Source organism: Erythranthe guttata, chromosome 12 (genome assembly GCF_056151865.1).
Source record: "Erythranthe guttata isolate IM_541 chromosome 12, IM_541, whole genome shotgun sequence".
Lineage (NCBI taxonomy): Eukaryota > Viridiplantae > Streptophyta > Magnoliopsida > Lamiales > Phrymaceae > Erythranthe > Erythranthe guttata.
This window is the reverse complement of record NC_142544.1, coordinates 20,248,982-20,270,818: the sequence shown is the minus strand read 5'-3', so window position 1 is coordinate 20,270,818 and position 21,837 is coordinate 20,248,982. Positions and strand designations below refer to the sequence as shown.

At 35.5% G+C, this 21,837-nt stretch overlaps 4 protein-coding genes across 4 annotated transcripts; 1 reads left to right on the top strand and 3 right to left on the bottom strand.

The window, feature by feature from the left end:
* Positions 1-8,306: 8,306 nt before the first annotated feature.
* On the bottom strand, positions 8,307-10,193 carry LOC105970174 (dof zinc finger protein DOF2.4). The gene is made up of 2 exons (XM_012994974.2): positions 9,919-10,193; positions 8,307-9,647 (listed from the first exon to the last, which is right to left on the bottom strand). The coding sequence occupies exons 1-2, from the start codon at positions 9,970-9,972 to the stop codon at positions 8,601-8,603; spliced, it is 1,101 nt and encodes a 366-aa protein (XP_012850428.2). The 5' UTR covers positions 9,973-10,193; the 3' UTR covers positions 8,307-8,600.
* Positions 10,194-12,955: 2,762 nt separating this feature from the next.
* Positions 12,956-13,459, bottom strand: LOC105970175 (RING/U-box superfamily protein). Its single transcript, XM_012994975.2, has one exon. It carries the CDS (start codon positions 13,457-13,459, stop codon positions 12,956-12,958), a length of 504 nt encoding a protein of 167 aa, XP_012850429.2.
* Positions 13,460-14,812: 1,353 nt separating this feature from the next.
* On the top strand, positions 14,813-17,571 carry LOC105970123 (uncharacterized). The gene has a single exon (XM_012994918.2). It carries the CDS (start codon positions 15,874-15,876, stop codon positions 17,389-17,391), a length of 1,518 nt encoding a protein of 505 aa, XP_012850372.1. The 5' UTR covers positions 14,813-15,873; the 3' UTR covers positions 17,392-17,571.
* A 580-nt stretch (positions 17,572-18,151) lies between these two features.
* Positions 18,152-21,432, bottom strand: LOC105970032 (heat shock cognate 70 kDa protein 2). The gene is made up of 2 exons (XM_012994808.2): positions 20,928-21,432; positions 18,152-20,109 (listed from the first exon to the last, which is right to left on the bottom strand). Exons 1-2 carry the CDS (start codon positions 21,139-21,141, stop codon positions 18,377-18,379), a joined length of 1,947 nt encoding a protein of 648 aa, XP_012850262.1. The 5' UTR covers positions 21,142-21,432; the 3' UTR covers positions 18,152-18,376.
* Positions 21,433-21,837: the final 405 nt, after the last annotated feature.

The following is a 21,837-nucleotide window of genomic DNA, read 5'->3' as shown; positions in this document are numbered from 1 at the left end:
GGAAAGTGGGATTTTGAGTTATCCCACATTGGAAAAGTAGAGAAGTACTGAGCTGTATATATATCAAAAACATTAGGTCATGGGCTTTTAACCCATTGGGCCCTTATTACTCGAAGCCCATCTCGATTGGTCTGACTGGTCTGAATTGGTGCGGCCGAACCAATGCAAACCATTCGGCTCAACTCGAAATGGTGCAACCACTCCCAATTGGCTCAACTCGAAATGGTGCAACCATTCAAACAAAAGGTACCTTTGAAATGGTGCAACCATTCAAACAAAGGTACATTTTTGCTCCAAAGGACACTACTTTTCGAACCTTATAAATAGACCCTAACTTTCCCACAATTCCTCACTTCAATCCAAAAATAAGCCTACTGCATATTAAGCCTACCCTTCACAGATTCTCTCGAAAAGTTCTACACAAAGTACAGTTCGTCGTACTTGGGATTTGGAGTGCTCCTATTCCAAGCCTTGCCGTTGTATCTTGGGAGACGATTTCCATTTAATCCGTTAGCACCGTTGCGGGGAAATTTCGTCTTAAGGACAGAGTCAACTTGCCTCGGCAAATTTACGTTCATTGCAGATAATCTTTTCGTATTTTCACTAATTAATTTGTTCAACCAATTTACTAAACTCACTACCCGTTTCATGTATCGGGAACAACAATCTTAAGACGAAATATTGTGATTTAGTAAATTGTGTTTTCTGCACACGTTGGTAAACGGGATGGAGAAGAAGATAGTCTGTCAAAAATCAAGAAGTTACAAAATACAATTGGAGAAAGTTTATTTTCGGACAGAACATGAAGTCCACATTCCTGCCCCATTTCGAAGGTGTTAAAGTCCGAATATGGCAAATTAACATTTCACAAAAGTTGTAGATAATCAAGTTAGCTTTCCAGAACATGTTAAATCATCACAATCGGAGCTCGTACGAAGAAGTTATGACGAAAATACGAAAGGGTGGCAGAACTGCCGATGCACCTTTTCATATACAACCGTTCGTGACCAATGCGACTTGTCGCATATTAAATGCCTCACAAATGTCCAATGCACGAAATTTTGTTGAAAGAAGACTGAGTCGAAGAATAATGATCAGGTTTTATATTATTTCCGATCATTGAATATTATTTAATATTTTTTTTGTGGTTCCATTGTAGGTGCATTTTTACAGCACACCTATTTCGACTTCGAGGCTTATTTTGATCATGATCCAGTCCGAATCTCAGAAAACGTAAAAGATAAAAGTTGTAGAAAATTTTGTTGGCTATTCGGATCATATTGAATCAACAAAATCGGACTTCAGACGAAAGTGATATGATTAAATCATTCAGCACTGCCATAATATTGACACGATTTGGTGCTACCCACAAAGTTTGAATTGACGAACATATAATTTATCGGGTACGTTTTTTAATATCTATTAGTGCAATAAATTGATAATGCTATATGATATAATGATGGATTATTGCATGATAGTTTAATTTTAATATGTGGAAGAATGGTAAACTATATACAATAAACTATATACAATATATTTGCTTAAATATTCATTATGTTTGTGTATCTACATTAATGATAGAAATATTTTTATCCTAAATGCAATAAAGTGATATGGTATGTGTTAATTATTTGAATAAGTTATCATAAACCGCATAACGTTTCTCATGAAAATGCAATATTTATTTTCATAAATTGCATATAGTTTTGATACGGGATTAACTTTCCCCCAATTTTCATTTGATGCGGAACCGTCCAATTGATTAATTTTCGAATATGTTATATGAAATTTGAGAGTACGTGATCTTATTAACGTTTTTTGTTATTGTCTATGAACGATTAGACTTGTCTCGTATATTAAGTATGAGTTACTTAGTAAAGAGGAATATTACTATACATATTATTATTTGTGTAAGCCATACTAATTCCTTAGAATTGTGCTATTGCATGGACATGCATTGATTACGTGCGATAGAATTTATTATGTTGGACATGAATTAATTTATGCCATGGAATATAAACTTGATGTTATTATGTATTCGTGTGTATACTATGTATATGTTGATAAAGTATGCTTGATCTATTACTTCTTTCTATAATCAACTAGTATGAACGTCGTGCTCACATGTCAAATATCATGTTTATTATAATATTTATGTACATATGTTTTATATATGAATCATACTATTGTTTAATTAAAAGCATGAGTTTAAATAAAATAGAAAGAAAGAGAAGCTCAATTCATGAGAGCACATGAGTAGTTCTTGTTTCAAGAACATAAAAGAAGATCGAGTCATTGGGTTCGATTTGATATCACATTTGAAAAATAATGATCTACAATGTGAATGGATGAGATCGGATTTTGATTTTTCAAAGATCCGAAATAGTTGTTAACAACAATGGATGTTTTGTTGAAATAAAATTCGAGCAGTACTTTACTTAAGAGCTCGTTTTGTAGAATTAAATCGTTGGATTTGACTGAATTTTGAACAGCATGTTTAGGACATGCAATCCTAAATTATGAATGATTAAAATTAGAATTTATATATTCTAACTTTAATGTTGAATAGTGGAGATCAACCGCCATTTGAAGAGATTAATATTCTCTTGTTTATTGACAAGATTTAAGTATCTTGACGAATTTTCTCTTTTGAGGAAAAGGAAGAAATCTTACTATCTCATTTGTTGACAAGATTTAAGTATCTTGAGAAGATTTCTCTTTTTGTGATTTCTTGAAATACAATTTCCTTTGTAATTAAATCATATTGCTGATCCAATATATTTCTCTAACTAAAGAATAAATGTATTTTACATTGTGTATCCTTATTGATAAATAAAAATGAGGATTTCAAAGCATTTAAATGCTATCTGGATGAAAGTTGGAAAATGCAACTTTGACAAATGAATTAAAAAAATGAGTATTGAAACTCTTGAAAACAAAAATTTATGGATATCATAATGATAAATTCTAGAATACATACTCTAGAATTTGTGGGGAAAATTAGATATTCCGAGCTAACCACATTAATATTTAGAAATGTGGGGGTCTTTAGGCCCTAAACACATAAATTAGATACCCCGAGCTAACCACATTAATATTTAAAAAATGTGGGGGTCTTTAGGCCCTAACCAGTAATCACATTAATATTTAGAAATGTGGGGGTGTAAGGCCTAGTATAATTAAGTGGATAAATAATGATTGTGCACAAGATAGTCACTCTTGATGCAAATTGATTATACTGTATTTTCTTGTAAAATAAGAAAATAAATAAGTTCGTAATAAAGGAACTTATAAATGTGTAAGTGGTAAATCATCAATATATGTGTGAGTGGTAAATCATCAAAGTGATGAACAACCAAGTTAATATATGTGTGAGTGGTAAATCATCAAAGTGATGAACAATCAAGATACAACAAGATGGCAAAGAAAATCAATACGTTTGATTTTGATTTGATTTTATTAACTTATGAGTTATAAAATGAACGATGGACAATTGTCTTCTTTCAAGTAGTAAACCATTAAGGTTTAGATGGACTATTCAAAAGAAGAATTAAAATGGTGGTCCAATTAAGCTAAATTAAATAGCTATGGAAAATCTTGATTATTTATAACAAGATATTGAAACTCGTTAAGTGATTCTAAAGTAATATTTGATAAAATTGTGTTATCAAATAGTTCTCGTAATAACGAGTGTGACCAGTGTGTTTATATTAAAAGCACATGGAAGTGTATGTCCATAGACGACATTATAATCATGAGATAATGATCATGATATTATTTTGAACGTTGAGAAAATATTGAAAATAAAAATAAAATTATGTTTGATGTCAAAAGACGAGGGTTTAGACGATGTAATCTTATAGATTAAAGTCACTAAAACAAAGATAGTCTTATTGAAAGTCTCATGTTAAGACACTACTAGAAAATTGATCTAGTTGTCTAAAAAAAAAAAAAAACCAAGTGTTTACCTTGCCAAAAATAATGATGAACAATGGTTCAATTACAAATATTTTTGGATAGCTTGGCAGCATAATGAATTGCAAACTAGTAAATATGTAATTCCAAAATAAATAATCATTCAATGATATTATAAGGGTTCTTAGGTAATCTAAGTATCGCCTTTAAATGGATTACATTAAAGAAAATATCTTATTGTATTAGGAAAGTACATTGGATATTTGAGTCCACTAAGATTATGTATCTTGGAAATCCTCAAACAAAATTGAATAGCTCGATTCATGGACGAATTCGAATGTATAACTTGAGATAAGGTTAGAAAAGAAGTTGAATAAATTTCATAAAATTATTGGAGGATGTTCCGTGTTGGGCTTAGTCGGTGTCTACAATAATGAATAAATTGTGATAACCAATCGGTTACGTTAAGGGCACAAACGACATGTATAATGGCAATTATCGATACACTCGTACACATAAGACCATTAGGCAATTGATCTCAAAAGAAATAATATTGATTATGAAAATCAATGGTTAATAGCGGATCCGCGACTAAAAGTCAACTAAAGAGATCAAAACATATTGCTTATCTAGGGGAATGGGATTAAAACCCATAAATTAAGGACAATCTTGGTGGTAACCCAACCATGCTGACTGGAGATCCCAAGAACTGGTTCAAAAGGGACAACTAAGCTAAGAAAGTTCAGTTGAGCACTAAGGAACTCATTCCTAACTCATTCCCGCGAAAGATAATAGTGCTACCTGCAGAGAGGGTAAAGGATAAGCGAAAGCTTTTAATGATTCCAAAACCTTATAACAAAAGGTGAGGTATTGGCAGGATACCTTTAATAGGAGATCACCTATGTAAGTGTATGAAGTGAGGGCCGCTTCAAAAACTTGACAAACACTTATGAATCCAAGATGTGTGTCCATGGCCAAAACGGACACAATCATGAGAACTAAGGAAATGTGAGAATAGTATTGTGTGGGTTGCATTGTCTTGGTTTACACGAACGGCTGACAGTTCAAGACATCGCGTTCACTACTCAGCCTAGTAAATCCGATGTAACTCCACTACGGAAGGTTCAAAGCTATATGCTACCTATCCCGATGCAATGCTATTCGTGGGAACTCTAGAGAGAATCGACGCCCTCGTTTTCATTCATGTGGGGGATTGTTGGGAAAATTGGTTAAAAATTGAGTCATGAACAATTTTTTTATCAATGTTATTGTACGGTCTAATTAAGTATATAAATGAATTTTGGATTAGAACCAATTTTGTGGTGAATGAAAAATTACTAGTCCAAATATAAGGAAAGTGGGATTTTGAGTTATCCCACATTGGAAAAGTAGAGAAGTACTGAGCTGTATATATATCAAAAACATTAGGTCATGGGCTTTTAACCCATTGGGCCCTTATTACTCGAAGCCCATCTCGATTGGTCTGACTGGTCTGAATTGGTGCGGCCGAACCAATGCAAACCATTCGGCTCAACTCGAAATGGTGCAACCACTCCCAATTGGCTCAACTCGAAATGGTGCAACCATTCAAACAAAAGGTACCTTTGAAATGGTGCAACCATTCAAACAAAGGTACATTTTTGCTCCAAAGGACACTACTTTTCGAACCTTATAAATAGACCCTAACTTTCCCACAATTCCTCACTTCAATCCAAAAATAAGCCTACTGCATATTAAGCCTACCCTTCACAGATTCTCTCGAAAAGTTCTACACAAAGTACAGTTCGTCGTACTTGGGATTTGGAGTGCTCCTATTCCAAGCCTTGCCGTTGTATCTTGGGAGACGATTTCCATTTAATCCGTTAGCACCGTTGCGGGGAAATTTCGTCTTAAGGACAGAGTCAACTTGCCTCGGCAAATTTACGTTCATTGCAGATAATCTTTTCGTATTTTCACTAATTAATTTGTTCAACCAATTTACTAAACTCACTACCCGTTTCATGTATCGGGAACAACATAATAAGCATAAGCCAATCAATAATTAAGACAACTAACCGACAAATAATCAAATCTGCATGATTATCTCTGACTCTCTATGCATGTGTGTGTGTGCATATCTATATCTGTGTGTGTGTGTGTGTGTGTGCGAGAGAGAGAGAGAGAGAGAGAGAGAGAGAGAGAGAGAGAGAGAGAGAGAGAGAGCTTTATTGGAATAATGACTTTATTCGATGTTGGGTAGGCTGCCTTGATTCTTACAAAAGTGAATTACCGAAGATTCCTTACCTTATAGTATAACCTGTCTGCAGTAAGGTTTTGGTGTAATAACTAATAATAATATTATAATAATATATACTCTCTCTAGAATATAATGGATATTTTCTTGATAATAATATAATTACTACAAAAGGATCAATCATATTCATCATATCCTTTCAATTAGTCTTCCAATTAATTTTCAACCACAAGGACCACTAATTGCGATAATAACGGAATCTAATTAATCAAATTAATTGTGGCCACAAATTCTAATATAATTTGTCACTAATTAGCAAAATTAAGCTCATGGGCATCTGCTTGATCACAAATTAAGCAAAGGGGGAAATTTTAATTGTCAGAAGCATGTCAAAATATTTAAAGAAGAAAACTGACAAAAGTCATATATATATATATATATATATCTCTAAGAAGCAAATACCCAAACATGTATATATAGAGCAGTTTATATATGAGTGAGTCAGTCATATGTTCACGCGGACCCAAAAACGCGTGCATGAAAATTGAGAAAATATAAATCCCTTCTATTCGACTTGTTGTCTTCATCTTTCACTACTACGTGATGATTCTCTAATTGTTTTGGTACGGTGCACAAATCGAGAACACCCTCTCTCTCTCTCTCTCTCTCTCTCTCTCTCTCTCTCTCTCTCTCTCTCTCTCTCTCTCTCTCTAAAACTCTCTCTCTCTCTAAAGAGGAATTAACTTTCTTTTTGGGGGATCAGTTTGAATGCTTTCGTGGTTTTCGAAATAGGAAGAAGAGAATGAATGAATAGAGAATAGAATGATGAAGAAATGATCTTTTGTGTGAAATTGAGTGCGCAGAGAATTAATCGAGTCTTTTGAGGATATATATTGACCAACCACATAGATAATATCAACCACAAAAAAACATTATATATTCTTTGGCAACTGAGTATTATATTATAGTACTCATGATCAGAAAATCAATTGTGTAATAAATTCAAGAATATACTACTACCATATAACATCTTCATCATTAAAGAAGAAATAAAAAAGAAAGGGGGGGGGGGGGGGGGGGGCAGTTGTTTATAAATTCGATGACATGATCATGAGTGACAAGTTTTTTTTCTTGGGGAAGTGAACACAATAACTAACATCAAGGTTGATTTTCTGATTTATTTTTATTATTATTATTTTTATTTTATTTTTTACAGGAAACGGTCAAAAGTTAATTGTTTGGATTTTTCTAGGTGAAGGGACAATATAATCCGTAGGTAATTATTGTGTGTATCAAGCATAGAACCTTGTGCTTTGTAAATATCAATTTCCCTCTTCCCTATTTCACTACACACTGTATATATTATTTTGAGAAAAATTACTAACATATATAATAACTAATTAACATTATTTGAAATTGATTTGTATATATATCAAGCTAAAATTATCTAACTTATATTATTTGAATGATTATTATTCTATCATTATTTTACAAATTTTGATACTCAGCTTCAGTTCTTGGATATTAAATATTAAACAAAGTCTCAAAGCAAATAATAGAATAATATATAGAATAATTCCTTGACCAAACCCAAAACAAAGACCAAGATTAACGTTGTCTAAACCAATTATTGGCGCGAACAACTAAAATAACTGATTAATTACACACATGAATCATGTTCATTCCAAAAACATTATAACTGGAGCTAGCAAGCATTCATCCAACATGTAATAAAATTACTAATAATGAGATCATCGGTCTAATTATATACTACTAAATCATGATTCAAATGATCAGTACAACTCTTTTAACATGTTAATTATTGTTGAGTGTTTGTTGAATATTTTAACTAGTTTTCAAATGTAATATAATTAAATGGCCACCATTAATAGAAAGAAGGCATACTAGCTAGAAAAAAATGGTTATTAAAACCCATTAAAAAAAATTAAACAATAATTAATCCACCATTGTCATGAAACTAAGAACGAAGATCCAATTCGACTGGGTATGAAATAAAACATGGATGATTGATTATAATCATATGAATATAGCTAGAAATGTAATTATATATGATCAAATTAAAAAAAAAAATGAAACATGAATTCAACTAGCTTGATTTAATTTAAACATTGATGAAAAACAAGAGATGGGATCTCCATTTCTAACAAAAATAAAAGCTACAAGAAATCACACACTGATCAGTTTTCAAAACACTCTCTCATCAGTACACATATTACTACTCCATACATACTCGAAATTCAAAACATTAATTAAAAAAAAAAAAAAACCTAACAACAATTCTAGGGTTTTCTTCGGAGCCCAAAACAGTACATTAATTAAAGCAATTCCATCTAGCTACGCATATATTATATATATAAGGGTGGGCGGCATTCGATCACCTCATTTTCGCACGTGGATCGGAGTAATCGATCATTCCGCACAGACGAAAAGATTATTGCAAGGGATTGCTTGTGGAAGAAGAGCTGAAACTGGAAAGATCAGTCCAGTTATTATTAGCACTAGTGTTTCCCGCGTTATTATTATTATTATTAATCCACTGATCATTGTTATTAATACTTCCTGCCATTAACAGCTGCCTCGATAAACTCAGTTCGCGGTTGTTGTCTTCCATTTTCACCGATGCCAGCTGTGATAAGAACGAGCTTGAAAGTTTCGGCGCCGCCCTCACTTGTTGTTGTTGTTGTTGTTGTTGATGATGATGGCTCATCTCGCCGCCGCCAAACCCTAAATCGCCGCCGTGGAACTGGTAGTTGATCCCTGAGTCCAAATTTAAACCGCCGAAGAAGGGGAACTGCTGCACCTGCTGCATCCGCCACGGTTCATTAATGCCGCCGATGTTGTGGAAGTTCATTTCGTTTGGACCAATAGCCGGAGCGGAAATTCCGGTGTAGTTATTCAAACCCATTTCGCCGGCGAAGTTATCGGTGAGTTGGCTTAACGGGGAGAGGAAGCGGAGAGGGGGGAGTTGTGGAGTGAGGCCTAAGATATTAGCAGTGTTGGTGGTGGTGGTGGTGGTTCCGTTGTTGGTGGAGACGGTGCTGGTTGAGCTGGAGGTGGTGGTTTGACGGTCGCTGCTAGCCGGAGACTTCGACGTGGTGGATTTGCTTGATCTTTTGTTTCTCCGGCAGCCGCCGCCCACCGGAACGCTCCTCAACGCTCCGCCTCTGGTCCAGTACCTCCGGCAGGTTTTGCAGAAGTGGCGGGGCTGGGAGAGGCTGTAGTTGTTAAAGTAGCAGAACTTCGTGTTCGTCGATTCGCAGCGGGGGCATTTGAGAGCGGTTTCCGGCATCGGTATGTTGGCCATGCGTGCACGCTCCGACATAGATCCCGGTCGGATTGAACCAGCAGCTCCGCCGCCGTGAGGCTGCGGAGGAAGTGGCGGCGGCGGCGGAGGTTGCGCATGGCCGGCAGGCCGTGCTGGTGGTGGAAGTAAAGGGTTCGAGCTCCCGCCGATTCCAATTATTTGATGATTCTGATGCTGTAAGTAAAATTCATACAAAAAAAAAAATTAAAAAAAAAAATCAAGAAATCGAAAACGCGTATTCTTGAATATTCAAAGAAATTAAAAGAGCTAACAAAGACGTTAAAAAACAAAAAAAAAAAAAAAAAAACCAGAAGAACAACAAAAAAGGGGGTGGGGGTGGGAATATTTAGCTTTTGAATAATTGTTATTAATTAATTAATAAATTAAAAAAAGGTTTATAGGGAAAGAAGGTATAGAGGGGCAGCCATGGGAGAAAAAACAATACCTGAAGGTGCCAGTTGGATGAATCAAGATAAGCTGGAATGGAAGAAAAATCCATTCTTGTATTAATTCTTTGATTTTTTTTCCTTCTTTCTCTTTTGTAAAGGTTTTTGTAGTATCACACATACATCAACCCCCTTATGCCTAACACACACCAGAGAGAGAGAGAAGAGAGAGAAAAGGGAGAATGAGAATATATGAGCTAAAATATAAAGCAGGGAGCTTTATGATGCTTGTATACATATATACATCTATATATATATGTGTGTGTGTGTGTGTGCGTAGAGAGAGAGAGAGAGTCATATATATATTGAATAGAGACACCAAGTACTAATTTGTTTTCACTCTGTCTGGTTTTGTTTTATTGCTTTTTAGGGTTTCAAGAGGGTGCTACTATTGCTAATTACTTAACCTTTAAGCTTCTTTAGTGTCTCTGTGTTGACATAGAGTCTCTTTTGCTAATATTATTTTAATAATATATATATCTATCTTAATTACGATCCTATATCTGGTAAATATTTTAGTAGTGCTCAGCAAATTAATTATTTTATTTTATTTTAGATTTTTATATTTATGATATATTGATTTAGATATGAAGCTTATAATTACTTATTTTTATTTTTGTATAAGTTGTTTGGTGTGTTTATCGGTATAATAATATAATTTTTTTTAACACAAAATGGCATGATTTCATTATGATTATCAATTAATTGAATTCTCTTGATATTATTTTACAAAAAAATTATATACTAATATTTCAAAATGCTCTAGATGTTGAAATCAAAATTTTATATGAAGTTAGTTTAAAACCAAATTAAATTAACAATAATCACAAAAAAACTCATAGTACTGTTAGTTGAGTAGAGAAAAAAGTATATTTTTATCACCATGCTGAAATATGTTTCAACACAAGCATTAATTAATTAATTAATCAAGGCCTAATTGTAGTGTTAATTTATCATGACCAATTAAATGTAATGATAATATATTAAAGAATTTGTATAGAAAATTATGATAGGGTAGCATAAAAAGGAAAAAAAGGTTCAGCCTTGAGGGTTTGCTTTGGTGGAAATAAACAGTGTTATGTCCCAACCTAATGAAACTTTTCTGGGCTCTGATTTCTGTTGCCCCCCACCCCCCACCCCCACCCCCACCCCCATGTTCTATCTTTATTTAATATGGGACTACTTGTACACTATAGTGCAGTACATATATATATATATATATATATATATATATATATATATATATATATATATATATATATATATATATATATATATATATATATATATATATATATATCCATCATGGTATAATATTTACTTTATACCAGTGTTCTAAAAATCGGCCGAGGCGGTCCAAAACCTTTACGATTTTAGTGTAAAGGTTTGAAAAATTGGTTTTTTGCCTGTGAGGCGGTTTTAGGCGGTCTGAGGCGGTCAAACCTTTAAGGCGGGTCAAACTTCGTGGCAAAAATCGGTTAAAAATCGGTTTTTTTTTTTTTTTTTTTCTTATAATTCAAAATAAAAGTTGGATTTTAATAAAATAAAATATGAGTTGTTTATGTTAATTATTATTGTTAAAGAACTGAATAAATGTTAATTCAAAAATTTTGCTTTTTTATTTATATTTTATAAGGATATTTATGTATTATGATCTTATAATTATTAAACTTTTATTATGTTATTAGGATATATACATGATGGAGATATAACTATGTTTAAATATTTTTTTATATATGTTTGGAGTATTTATAAATAATATTTACAAATATATTATATTAAATTTTAAAAACCGATTTATTTCCGATTTATCACCGATTAATCACCGCCACACCGATTAATCGTAAGTCGGTGCCTGACCGACTCAGACCCGATTACCGCCTTTTACAACCTTGCTTTATACCACCAACACAAATCTAATTAATATATATTTATTACTGATATAGAAAAAGAAAAGGCTGGTAATTAAGCTCCTGAGCTCTTGTCACAGTGTACAGTCTCTGATTTATTGCAAATTGGTTAAACGAATTCAATTTTAGGGATGTTTTTTAATTCGTTTCATAGGTATATTATGATTCATATAATTGTTTTGTGAATTATTATAAAAATATAGTAAATACACCACGAGTAATATTCTCATGTCCAATTTGCGAGCTATTGCACAAGTCGAGGGTTTGTTTTTTCCAATATACATATTGTTGTCTTGTAACTCCAATCCACATGTACAAGCCATGTAGATATTGTCCACATAAAATTGTTTTATACCATTATTGCTATAAAAGTTCTCGTTCGTGAAACGGGCTCTATAGTGCATTGAATTAATTGTACAATGAATAATATACACGTAAAAAAATTAAAAAAAAAATTTGTATTTATTGAAAATAATAATAAAAATAATTTCATATATTAATAAGTTATTAACTTATGTATAAATTAATAATTATTAATTATGGAGAGGAAATTGGTCTACCACGTAAGAAGTGTTCATGCAAATCCTAATTGGGCCTAAAAAACCAACCAAAATCTATTTCAGCCCATGGTGTTGTACAATTCCAATTTCAGGGGCGTTGGGCCGATAATTACGATCCGGCCCTAAACAAATATTTTACTAATCGTATTGTCATAAATCAACCAATACAAACAGAATCTTTAAGAAGCGTGTGGATAGAAAACTCAACATTTCTAACCAAACACGTTTTATCAATCAAATTTGAAAACGAATTAATATACCCCACAACAAAGACATATTTTGCTTTTATAAGCAAACATTAGTGACAGTGAAATTACAATTGAGCCATTAGCGAGGCTCTTCATAATTTAATTCATAATTAAAATCTAATAACATTTTTTTGATAATTATGGACTGAAAAATGAACAATAGAAATTAATGTAATTTAATTCAATTTATCGATTTTATCAACAAAAGAAATAAAAAATATATATATATATATAATCAATCAATCAACCGAAGAACATAAATCAATTTTTACAAGAGTAACAATAACTATTAATGGAATATATAATATAGAGTGAAAATCAAATTAAATTAGCAGAATCCGGCAAGCCTTGCCGGAAATCATCATCTTCCCGACCGGCAACCGGACCCCGTTTCGACCGCTTAACCGGAACGGCGGCGCGGCAGACCGGGCAGCTCGAATGAGAGTGCAGCCACATATCGATGCACGCGGCGTGGAACGCGTGCTTACACGCGCCCAGCAGGCGTATCTCTTCCCCTTGTGCGAACGCCGACAAGCACACGGGGCACTGCAGGTCATCGCAACTGCTTCCGCCGCGGACTAATTCCAGCCTATCGGCCTTACAGGTCAGATCCGCCGTCGGTGCGGCGGCGGAGCTCCTCCACCAGAAGCAGGGGTTTCGAGGGCATTTTATTGCCACGAAGAGGGTGTAGGATATTATCGGTATCGTGATGACCGCCACTAGGCAGAGGACGGCGTTCAGAGGTGACATATCGGAGTTATTGTCGTGCGCCGCCGCGTGCGGCGGAGCGGTTGAGTTGCTGGCGGTGAAATTGGTCGTCATTTTTTAGATTATGCTGGCCGGAAGTATATTGGTATCTATTTTTCTAGAGGCTGCTAAAAAAAAGCTTTGAGAATTAGAACAAATACTCTAATAATATTAATTAATTAACAGTGACATTTTTAATTTGCTAAAACCAGTGGATTATCTCTATAATAATTGACTACAATAATTGATTTTATTCTAGTAGAACTAGCTTAGGTACCTAAAAAGGTAATTATGATATTAATTACTATATAATTATATTTGTAAAATGAAAAATGTTTTTTAGCTGATATATCTTTATTAGAATATTAAAAATATAGAATTCAATAATTTTAATACTTTATAAAGCAAATAGGGTGTGGTCAAGGACAAAGCCCAAAGGTGACAGAAAGCTGATTTTGATATAATAAAATAAAATAAAATAAATATATTTAATTTAGGAGTGGGTATTTTAGGTATGGCGTAATTGATGCAAGTACACCCCCTGAAATGCATGGCCGATGTCACGTTTGATGAGCCCACCAAAATTGATAATTGCGTAATTATCAAATAATACTTGGATTGGAATATTCACTATTTAAAAAAATATATATATATAAATTAGGAAAAAAAAAATAAACAAGTGGTTTCCAATTTTGTTTTTGTCGCTGTCACTGAGGACAATTTCTGTGGTGTTGGAATTTTGAACATTTTTTTTCTTTATATAACAATATATTATTTGTGTTGTAATTAATTATGGGTGAGAGTTGAGAGAGAAAACAAACTCCTTTTGATTGTGGTTTGATGGCGAATGTTATGCACGCACGTAATAATTCTTTCTTCTTTTACACATAAGTGAGAAGTGATAACCATTAAATTACTCAAATTCATTAGTGATGTGCTAAAAAATTAATTCAATAATATAATGTAATAAAAGATGAATGGTTTGATACTATTATAGTGATTCTATTTTTTTTTAATTAATTTCTTATTTAGAATTTGAAACTCATGACTTACCCATGTTGAACCAAATTAATTAATGTTCATAGTTATGGGCTTTCTGATTAGTGATCCAGTGGAATAGCCCATTATTATTGGACCTTGAAACAGCCCAAAATTACCACTCGGCCCCAAATTTCAACACGGCCCATTCAAGTTAAATAATCCATAAGAAAATTAACCATTAAAAAAATAAAAATTTAATTACCTTTTATTTTGTTGAGCTTTAAAGAAAACTAAAGGAGATGTTGATCTTTGAGTTAACAAGAAAATGACTAAAAGCCACAAAATAGTAATACCACACCACTAAGAGACGTGGGCTACTTGAACAGCTCGTCTTATCATATATTTTGATAACTTATAACATTATTTAATATATTAAATGTCTATTATTTTCATTAATCGAAATTATCAAGTTGTCGAAATCACATCTGAAAATAAATATAATTAATATTTAAAATATCAAATAATTAAAAAAAAAAAAAAAGCAGATGAGAAAGAAGGTTCAACGCACCCACATACATCATCAAAATCAACATGTAAATAAAATTTACTCAAAAAAAAAAAAAACATGTAAATAAAATCCAAACGGCACCGTCGCGCAGGCAGCACCATTATCCGGTGCCGACTTTTACCTCTCTCTCTCTCTCACACACACACACACACATCTATAAATTACAATCCCATTCCCATATCAACATTTTTATTCCTTCCAATTTCATGAGACTCCTTTTTTTTATATTTGTGCAAAAAAAAAAAAAGATTCCTTTTTTTGTTGGATAGATTAGATAATTGAGAGAAAGTAGAAGAAGAAGAAGATGAGGAGCGTTGATTGTTCAGAGTGCCCAGGTTTAATTGGATTTTATGTAGTGGAAGCTTATCCAAAAAGGTATTCTTCAAAGATCCCCTCCGATTTGGTCCTTTTCTTCGGCCTTGGCTTCATTGATTGGTAGTCGTGCTTATCTATCTATATACATAATTACATATAAAATTATTTGATTTTCAATTAAATAGAAATTGTCTGGGTTTTTTTTTTTTTCATTTTTACCAAATCAAATCAAGTATAGATTTCGTGATTTTTTTGATGGGTTTGATTCAATTTCTCTCACCTGTCTTAATTTAGGGTTCAGATCGCATTTCTAGTTGTTTATTTTCTCTCTTGCTTTTTCTTCGTATTTATTGTTCCTCTTTTTTTTTTTTTAGTCTGTTTAATTGATTGGGGAAAAATTGGGGGAATTTCATATTCTTGTCTTTGGGATTTAGGGTAAGAAATAGTCTAGAAATGAATAAATTTAGGGTTTTAATGGAGGTGGGAGTTTGCAGCTGGGATTAACATGGTGGAGGAGGTGTTGCTAAATTATAAATATTGGGTTTTCATCAAAGTGGTCATTGGTTTTAAATTAGTTATCTAGAATCCCTCTCGGAAAAAAAAAAAAAGGGTATATAATTTCGAAATGGGAGATACACTTCTAACTTCTTTATCAATGGAGAATCACCACCCTTCGACAATCTTATCCATGGATTCAAGTGCCTCGTCCTCTCACGAAGAATTAGATCTCGAAATGAACCGCCATCAACTCATTTTAACCCGCCCGCCCGATATCAATTTACCCCTTTCAGCCGAACGAAGCCCGCCACCACTACTCCCGTGGAACCCCGATCCTTGTGACATTCTTGATGTAGGGCTAAGCACTCAAATATACGAAACCGAGAGTTTTCTCGCTCTTCCCAAAGCTGGTAAAAAATGCTCCAAAAGGGTTGACAGCATATGGGGAGCTTGGTTCTTCTTCAGCTTCTACTTCAAGCCAGTACTCAACGAGAAATCGAAGGCTAAGATAATCCGCGATAGTAACGGAGTTTCGGGTATCGAAAAATCCGACCTCCAGCTCGACACGTTCATGGTTCAACATGATATGGAGAATATGTACATGTGGGTTTTCAAGGAAAAACCCGAAAATGCCCTCGGCAAAATGCAGCTCAGGAGTTATATGAACGGGCATTCTCGTCAAGGAGAGCGTCTTTTCCCTTTCAGCGCTGAGAAAGGCTTCGTTCGATCCCACAGGATGCAGAGGAAACAATACCGAGGTCTTTCTAACCCTCAATGTGTGCACGGAATTGAGGTTGTGTCTTCCCCTAATCTTATTGGTCTAGACGAAGAAGATAGAAAAAGATGGGCGGAACTCACCGGAAGGGAACTCAACTTCACTATCCCACCCGAGGCTAGTGATTATGGCTCGTGGAGAAATCTGCCCAACACCGAGTTCGAACTCGAAAGAGAAAGACCACCTCCTCCATTGAAGGTCAACCCAAATTCTCATTCGAAGAAGTTGCTTAATGGATCTGTGCTGAATCTTTCGACGCAGCTCAACAATCATAATAGCAATGGGGATGTTGTGATCGATTTATCTCCTGTCGGGGGCAGCAAACGTAAGAAAGATTGTTTTCTACAGGGGAGTGATGATGGTTGCTATTTAGCCCCTGATTTGGACGCTCACCCAAACGGGCCCCACTGGTTGAACGAATTCAGCGGAGTGCTGAGAGATGTTTACGGCCCAGTTACAGGTGCAAAGACAATCTACGAGGATGAACAAGGTTATCTGATTGTAATGAGCTTGCCGTTTGTGGATCTTCAGAGGGTGAAAGTTTCTTGGAGGAATACACTCACTCATGGTGTAATTAAAGTGTCTTGTGTAAGTACATCAAGAACACCGTTTATCAAGAGACAGAACAGGACTTTTAAGCTTACGGATACTTTGTCGGAGCACTGTCCAGAGGGAGAATTTGTCAGAGAAATCTCACTCTCGACTCGAATACCTGAAGATGGGAATATAGAAGCGTACTACGATGGATCGGGCACTGTGCTAGAGATATTGGTGCCGAAATTACGGGAGGGGCCGGAAGAGCATGAAGTTCGTGTCTGTCTTCGTGCGCACAATGGAGGCAATGATGATAATAATCTCACGTTGACTTAAAAAGTCAACTTGGTGGGAAAAGAAGGCGGGTTTGTTGGTCGTTTAACATTTGTGTCTTAATGGTTTTGTAAGGTTGTGTTTACAAGCAACCTCCAGTTGCTGTGGCTATTGCATCTGATTATCCTTTTGTAGTTGTAACTGCTTTTGTCATGGAAATTATATTTGAATTGTTAGCTGATTCGACCCCGCTTTCTGCATCTTCCTTCTATTTATCTTTGATGTTGAAATTTAATGGCTTTCATTTGTGGGAGTTCTTAATCTTCATTTTAATCTGGTTTTACGTTGCACCTAAGTTTCCTGAAAAGACACATACACACACACACTCACACTTTATTTGTATTAAACATTAGCTTGACATGGAATGTAATTGTTGAATTTTGAGGAATATTTAAAGTCAATAAGAAACAAATTGAAGATTTTAATATGGGTCCATTATTCATTAATGTTATAGATTTGATGATAAGTGCATCCAACGGTTGAGAAATCATTGCGCATATATTGTAAGGGTTTGTTCTTATTGTTTGAGTTAGGAGCCGAAGATATTGATTTGGTCCATAGGTAGGTAGGCCATTTTCCATTTAGATTGAATTGAATTCTGAAGAGAAATGGGTAGGATCACAAATATAATTATTACATTATGAGACCCTTAACCCGAAATTAAGAATGTTCATATTATTAACTACCTAAATCACTCATCAGTGCAATAAGTTTCAGAATACCATGTACACAATATAATTCAAGACCTCAATACCAACGAAAATTACGAAACTACCAAAATTTAATTCCAGAAAATTGGGATCAAGAAGTATCCAACAGTTCAACTGAAAAGACATTAAATCTAATAGAATTTTTAGAAGAGCACAGCAAATGGCACTCTCCGAAATAAAAGATCAAAAATAAAAATATTGTTCAGCAGAAACAAGTAAGAAACCAATACTTAAAAAATCAACCCTCACAGAGGGAAACCACCAATAGGAGAGAGAATTTAGTCGACCTCTTCGATCTTGGGACCAGCAGTGCTGCCACCATGTGAAGGAGCAGCCTCGTCATCATCCATGGGAGCCTCACCACCAGCACCCTGGTACATCTTGGCAATGATTGGATTGCAAATGCTCTCCAACTCCTTCATCTTGTCCTCAAACTCGTCCGACTCTGCCAGCTGGTTAGCATCCAACCACTGAATGCTCGCCTCAATGGCATCCTCAATCTTCTTCTTGTCGGCAGCGGGCAGCTTGGAGGCAATCTTTTCATCCTTGATGGTGTTCCTCATGTTGTAAGCATAGTTTTCCAAGGCATTCTTCGACTCGACCTTCTTCTTGTGCTCCTCGTCCTCGGACTTGTACTTCTCAGCCTCCTGGACCATCTTCTCAATCTCGTCCTTTGAGAGCCTGCCCTTGTCATTTGTGATTGTAATCTTGTTCTTCTGTCCGGTGGTCTTGTCCTCAGCAGAAACGTTCAAGATACCGTTTGCGTCGATGTCGAAGCAGACGGTAATCTGAGGTACACCCCTTGGAGCCGGTGGGATCCCGGAAAGTTCGAACTTGCCGAGCAAGTTGTTGTCACGGGTTCTCGTCCTCTCTCCTTCGTAGACCTGGATCAAGACACCGGGCTGGTTGTCGGAATAGGTAGAGAAGACCTGCTCCTTCTTGGTGGGGATGGTGGTGTTTCTTGGGATCAAAACAGTCATGACTCCTCCGGCAGTTTCAAGACCAAGGGAGAGGGGAGTGACATCGAGAAGCAACAAGTCCTGGACCTTCTCGTTACCCTCACCGCTTAGAATGGCGGCCTGAACAGCGGCACCATAGGCAACAGCCTCATCTGGGTTGATGCTCTTGCAAAGCTCCTTGCCGTTGAAGAAGTCCTGCAACAATTGCTGGACCTTGGGAATTCTGGTTGAGCCTCCAACAAGAACAACGTCATGGATGGTGCTCTTGTCCATCTTGGCATCTCTCAAACACTTCTCGACTGGCTCCATGCACTTTCTGAATAGATCCATGTTAAGCTCCTCAAATCTGGCACGGGTGATGGTTGAGTAGAAGTCAATGCCCTCGTACAAAGAGTCGATCTCGATGGTGGTCTGGGCGGTAGAAGAGAGGGTTCTCTTCGCTCTTTCACAAGCTGTTCTCAATCGTCTAAGAGCCCTGGGATTGCCGCTGATGTCTTTCTTGTTCTTCCTCTTGAATTCTTGAACGAAATGGTTGACCATCCTGTTGTCGAAATCCTCACCTCCCAAGTGAGTGTCACCGGCAGTTGCCTTCACCTCAAAAATACCCTCCTCAATTGTGAGGAGAGAAACATCAAAGGTACCACCTCCAAGATCGAAGATCAAGACATTCTTCTCACCGACACTGGTGGCCTTCTTGTCAAGACCGTAGGCGATGGCAGCAGCTGTGGGCTCATTGATGATTCTCATCACGTTGAGACCAGCAATGACACCAGCATCCTTTGTCGCTTGACGCTGGGAATCGTTGAAGTAAGCTGGGACGGTGACCACAGCGTTCTTCACGGTCGAGCCGAGGTAAGCCTCAGCAATTTCTCTCATCTTCATCAAAACCATAGATGAGATTTCCTCAGCAGCAAACTGCTTGTCTTCACCCTTATAGTTGACGACGATCATGGGCTTCTCACCAGGTCCGGGAATGACCTTGAAGGGCCACATCTTCATGTCACCTTGAACGGGAGCATCAGAAAATCGCCTTCCAATCAACCTCTTAGCATCTGCAAAAGAAGTAATACATAAGAACAGTCTCCTCGGTAGTACCAAATGTATATATGAATCATTCTTAACCAATGGGTGAAAACAAAGTATCAGGATAATCAATGAAAACACATTGGCATGATGTACAGAAATCACAACTAAAGCACTGTCAGTATACACGCAATGGACATAGATAAACAACAACTCATGTACATACTTACAGGATCGTGTAGATAGTCTTACAATGATATTATTTTCCAAATGTAATGGAAACAAACAGCTCAGTATCGATAGTGGCTAATAATAGAATCACAAGTAATTTTCAACGAATTATTGTCAACGTAATGTTTGAGTTTCATGGCATATATAATTTGGTGTTGGCTTATTTGATTAAATATAACATGGAACACACATCACATGAGAAGAACTAATACATACTCACATGATTGAGAAATACGTACAAATATCACATGTACAACAGAATTATAATAAAAAATTCATATACATGAAGTTGAAATCAGGATCGTTCAAACTAATACTATACAACTTAAGATGCTAAACTACATTAGACCAGATGTAGCAGCTAGTAAAATAAACTCAGTACGAGTCATAAGCAATACATAAACTTAACATCAAATATCAAAAACGCCAGATCCAGAACATAACAACAGATCTAACAGCAAATAAAATCAGAATCGAAGTATACAAGTCAAGTCAATCGTGAACACAAAAGTCAATCAAGTACTCCTAACATAGATCCGATCTAAAAAAAACTTGAATCAGAACACAAGCAATGAAATCCAACGCAGATAGTAGAATAGAGGAGCTCAGATCTCACCGAAAACTGTGTTCGTGGGGTTCATGGCGACCTGATTCTTTGCGGCGTCTCCGATAAGCCTCTCCGAGTCTGTAAATCCGACATACGACGGAGTGGTTCTATTTCCCTGGTCGTTGGCGATGATCTCAACGCGGTCATGCTGCCACACGCCGACGCAGGAGTACGTCGTTCCGAGATCTATACCTATCGCCGGACCCTCTCCTTTTCCTGCCATTGTTTACTGTTCTATTCTCAGATCCAAATCTGGAGAATAAAAGAATATGATAAAGTGTAAATCGTAAGGAGAACTAGGGTTTGTGAGGAGTAATATTAGAAGGAAGAGGTAGTATTTATAAGGCGACTGATGAACAGGTCACCTGTTTGTTATTGGGTTCCAGAATGTTCTGATAAAAAGCCCAATTAAAAAGGAGCCGTTGGATTGGATGCTAACGGCGATCGATTTATTCCCCTGTTTTGCGTGGAGCTGAGTTGTTGTTTGAATTATATATCGCCCGACTGATTCGTTAACGCTGAGTTGCCGACCAGGACCACGTTTTCACTCTTCCATTTGCACTTTTTATTTTATGGAAAAGACCATAATAGCCTTACTTATTTATGTCTTTGTGTAATACAAATTATTTTGAATTTAATTTTTATTTTGTCCTTAAATTCGTAAAATACTGATTGTGCCCGAAATGTTTTACTATTAATTATAAATTTCTTTTGTATTAATTGCAACACTTAGGATCTACACTTGGATGAAGGTTAATTTAAATAAATTTATTTATGAAACTAGATCAATTAAAAACTAATAAATTTTAATTCATAAGCCCATTTTTTTTTATCTTTTTTACCTTTTTTTCTTTGAGGGGTGTGGGGGACTGAAAAGGGAATATCCATCCATAATGCACTAGGATACATTTTATTCCGA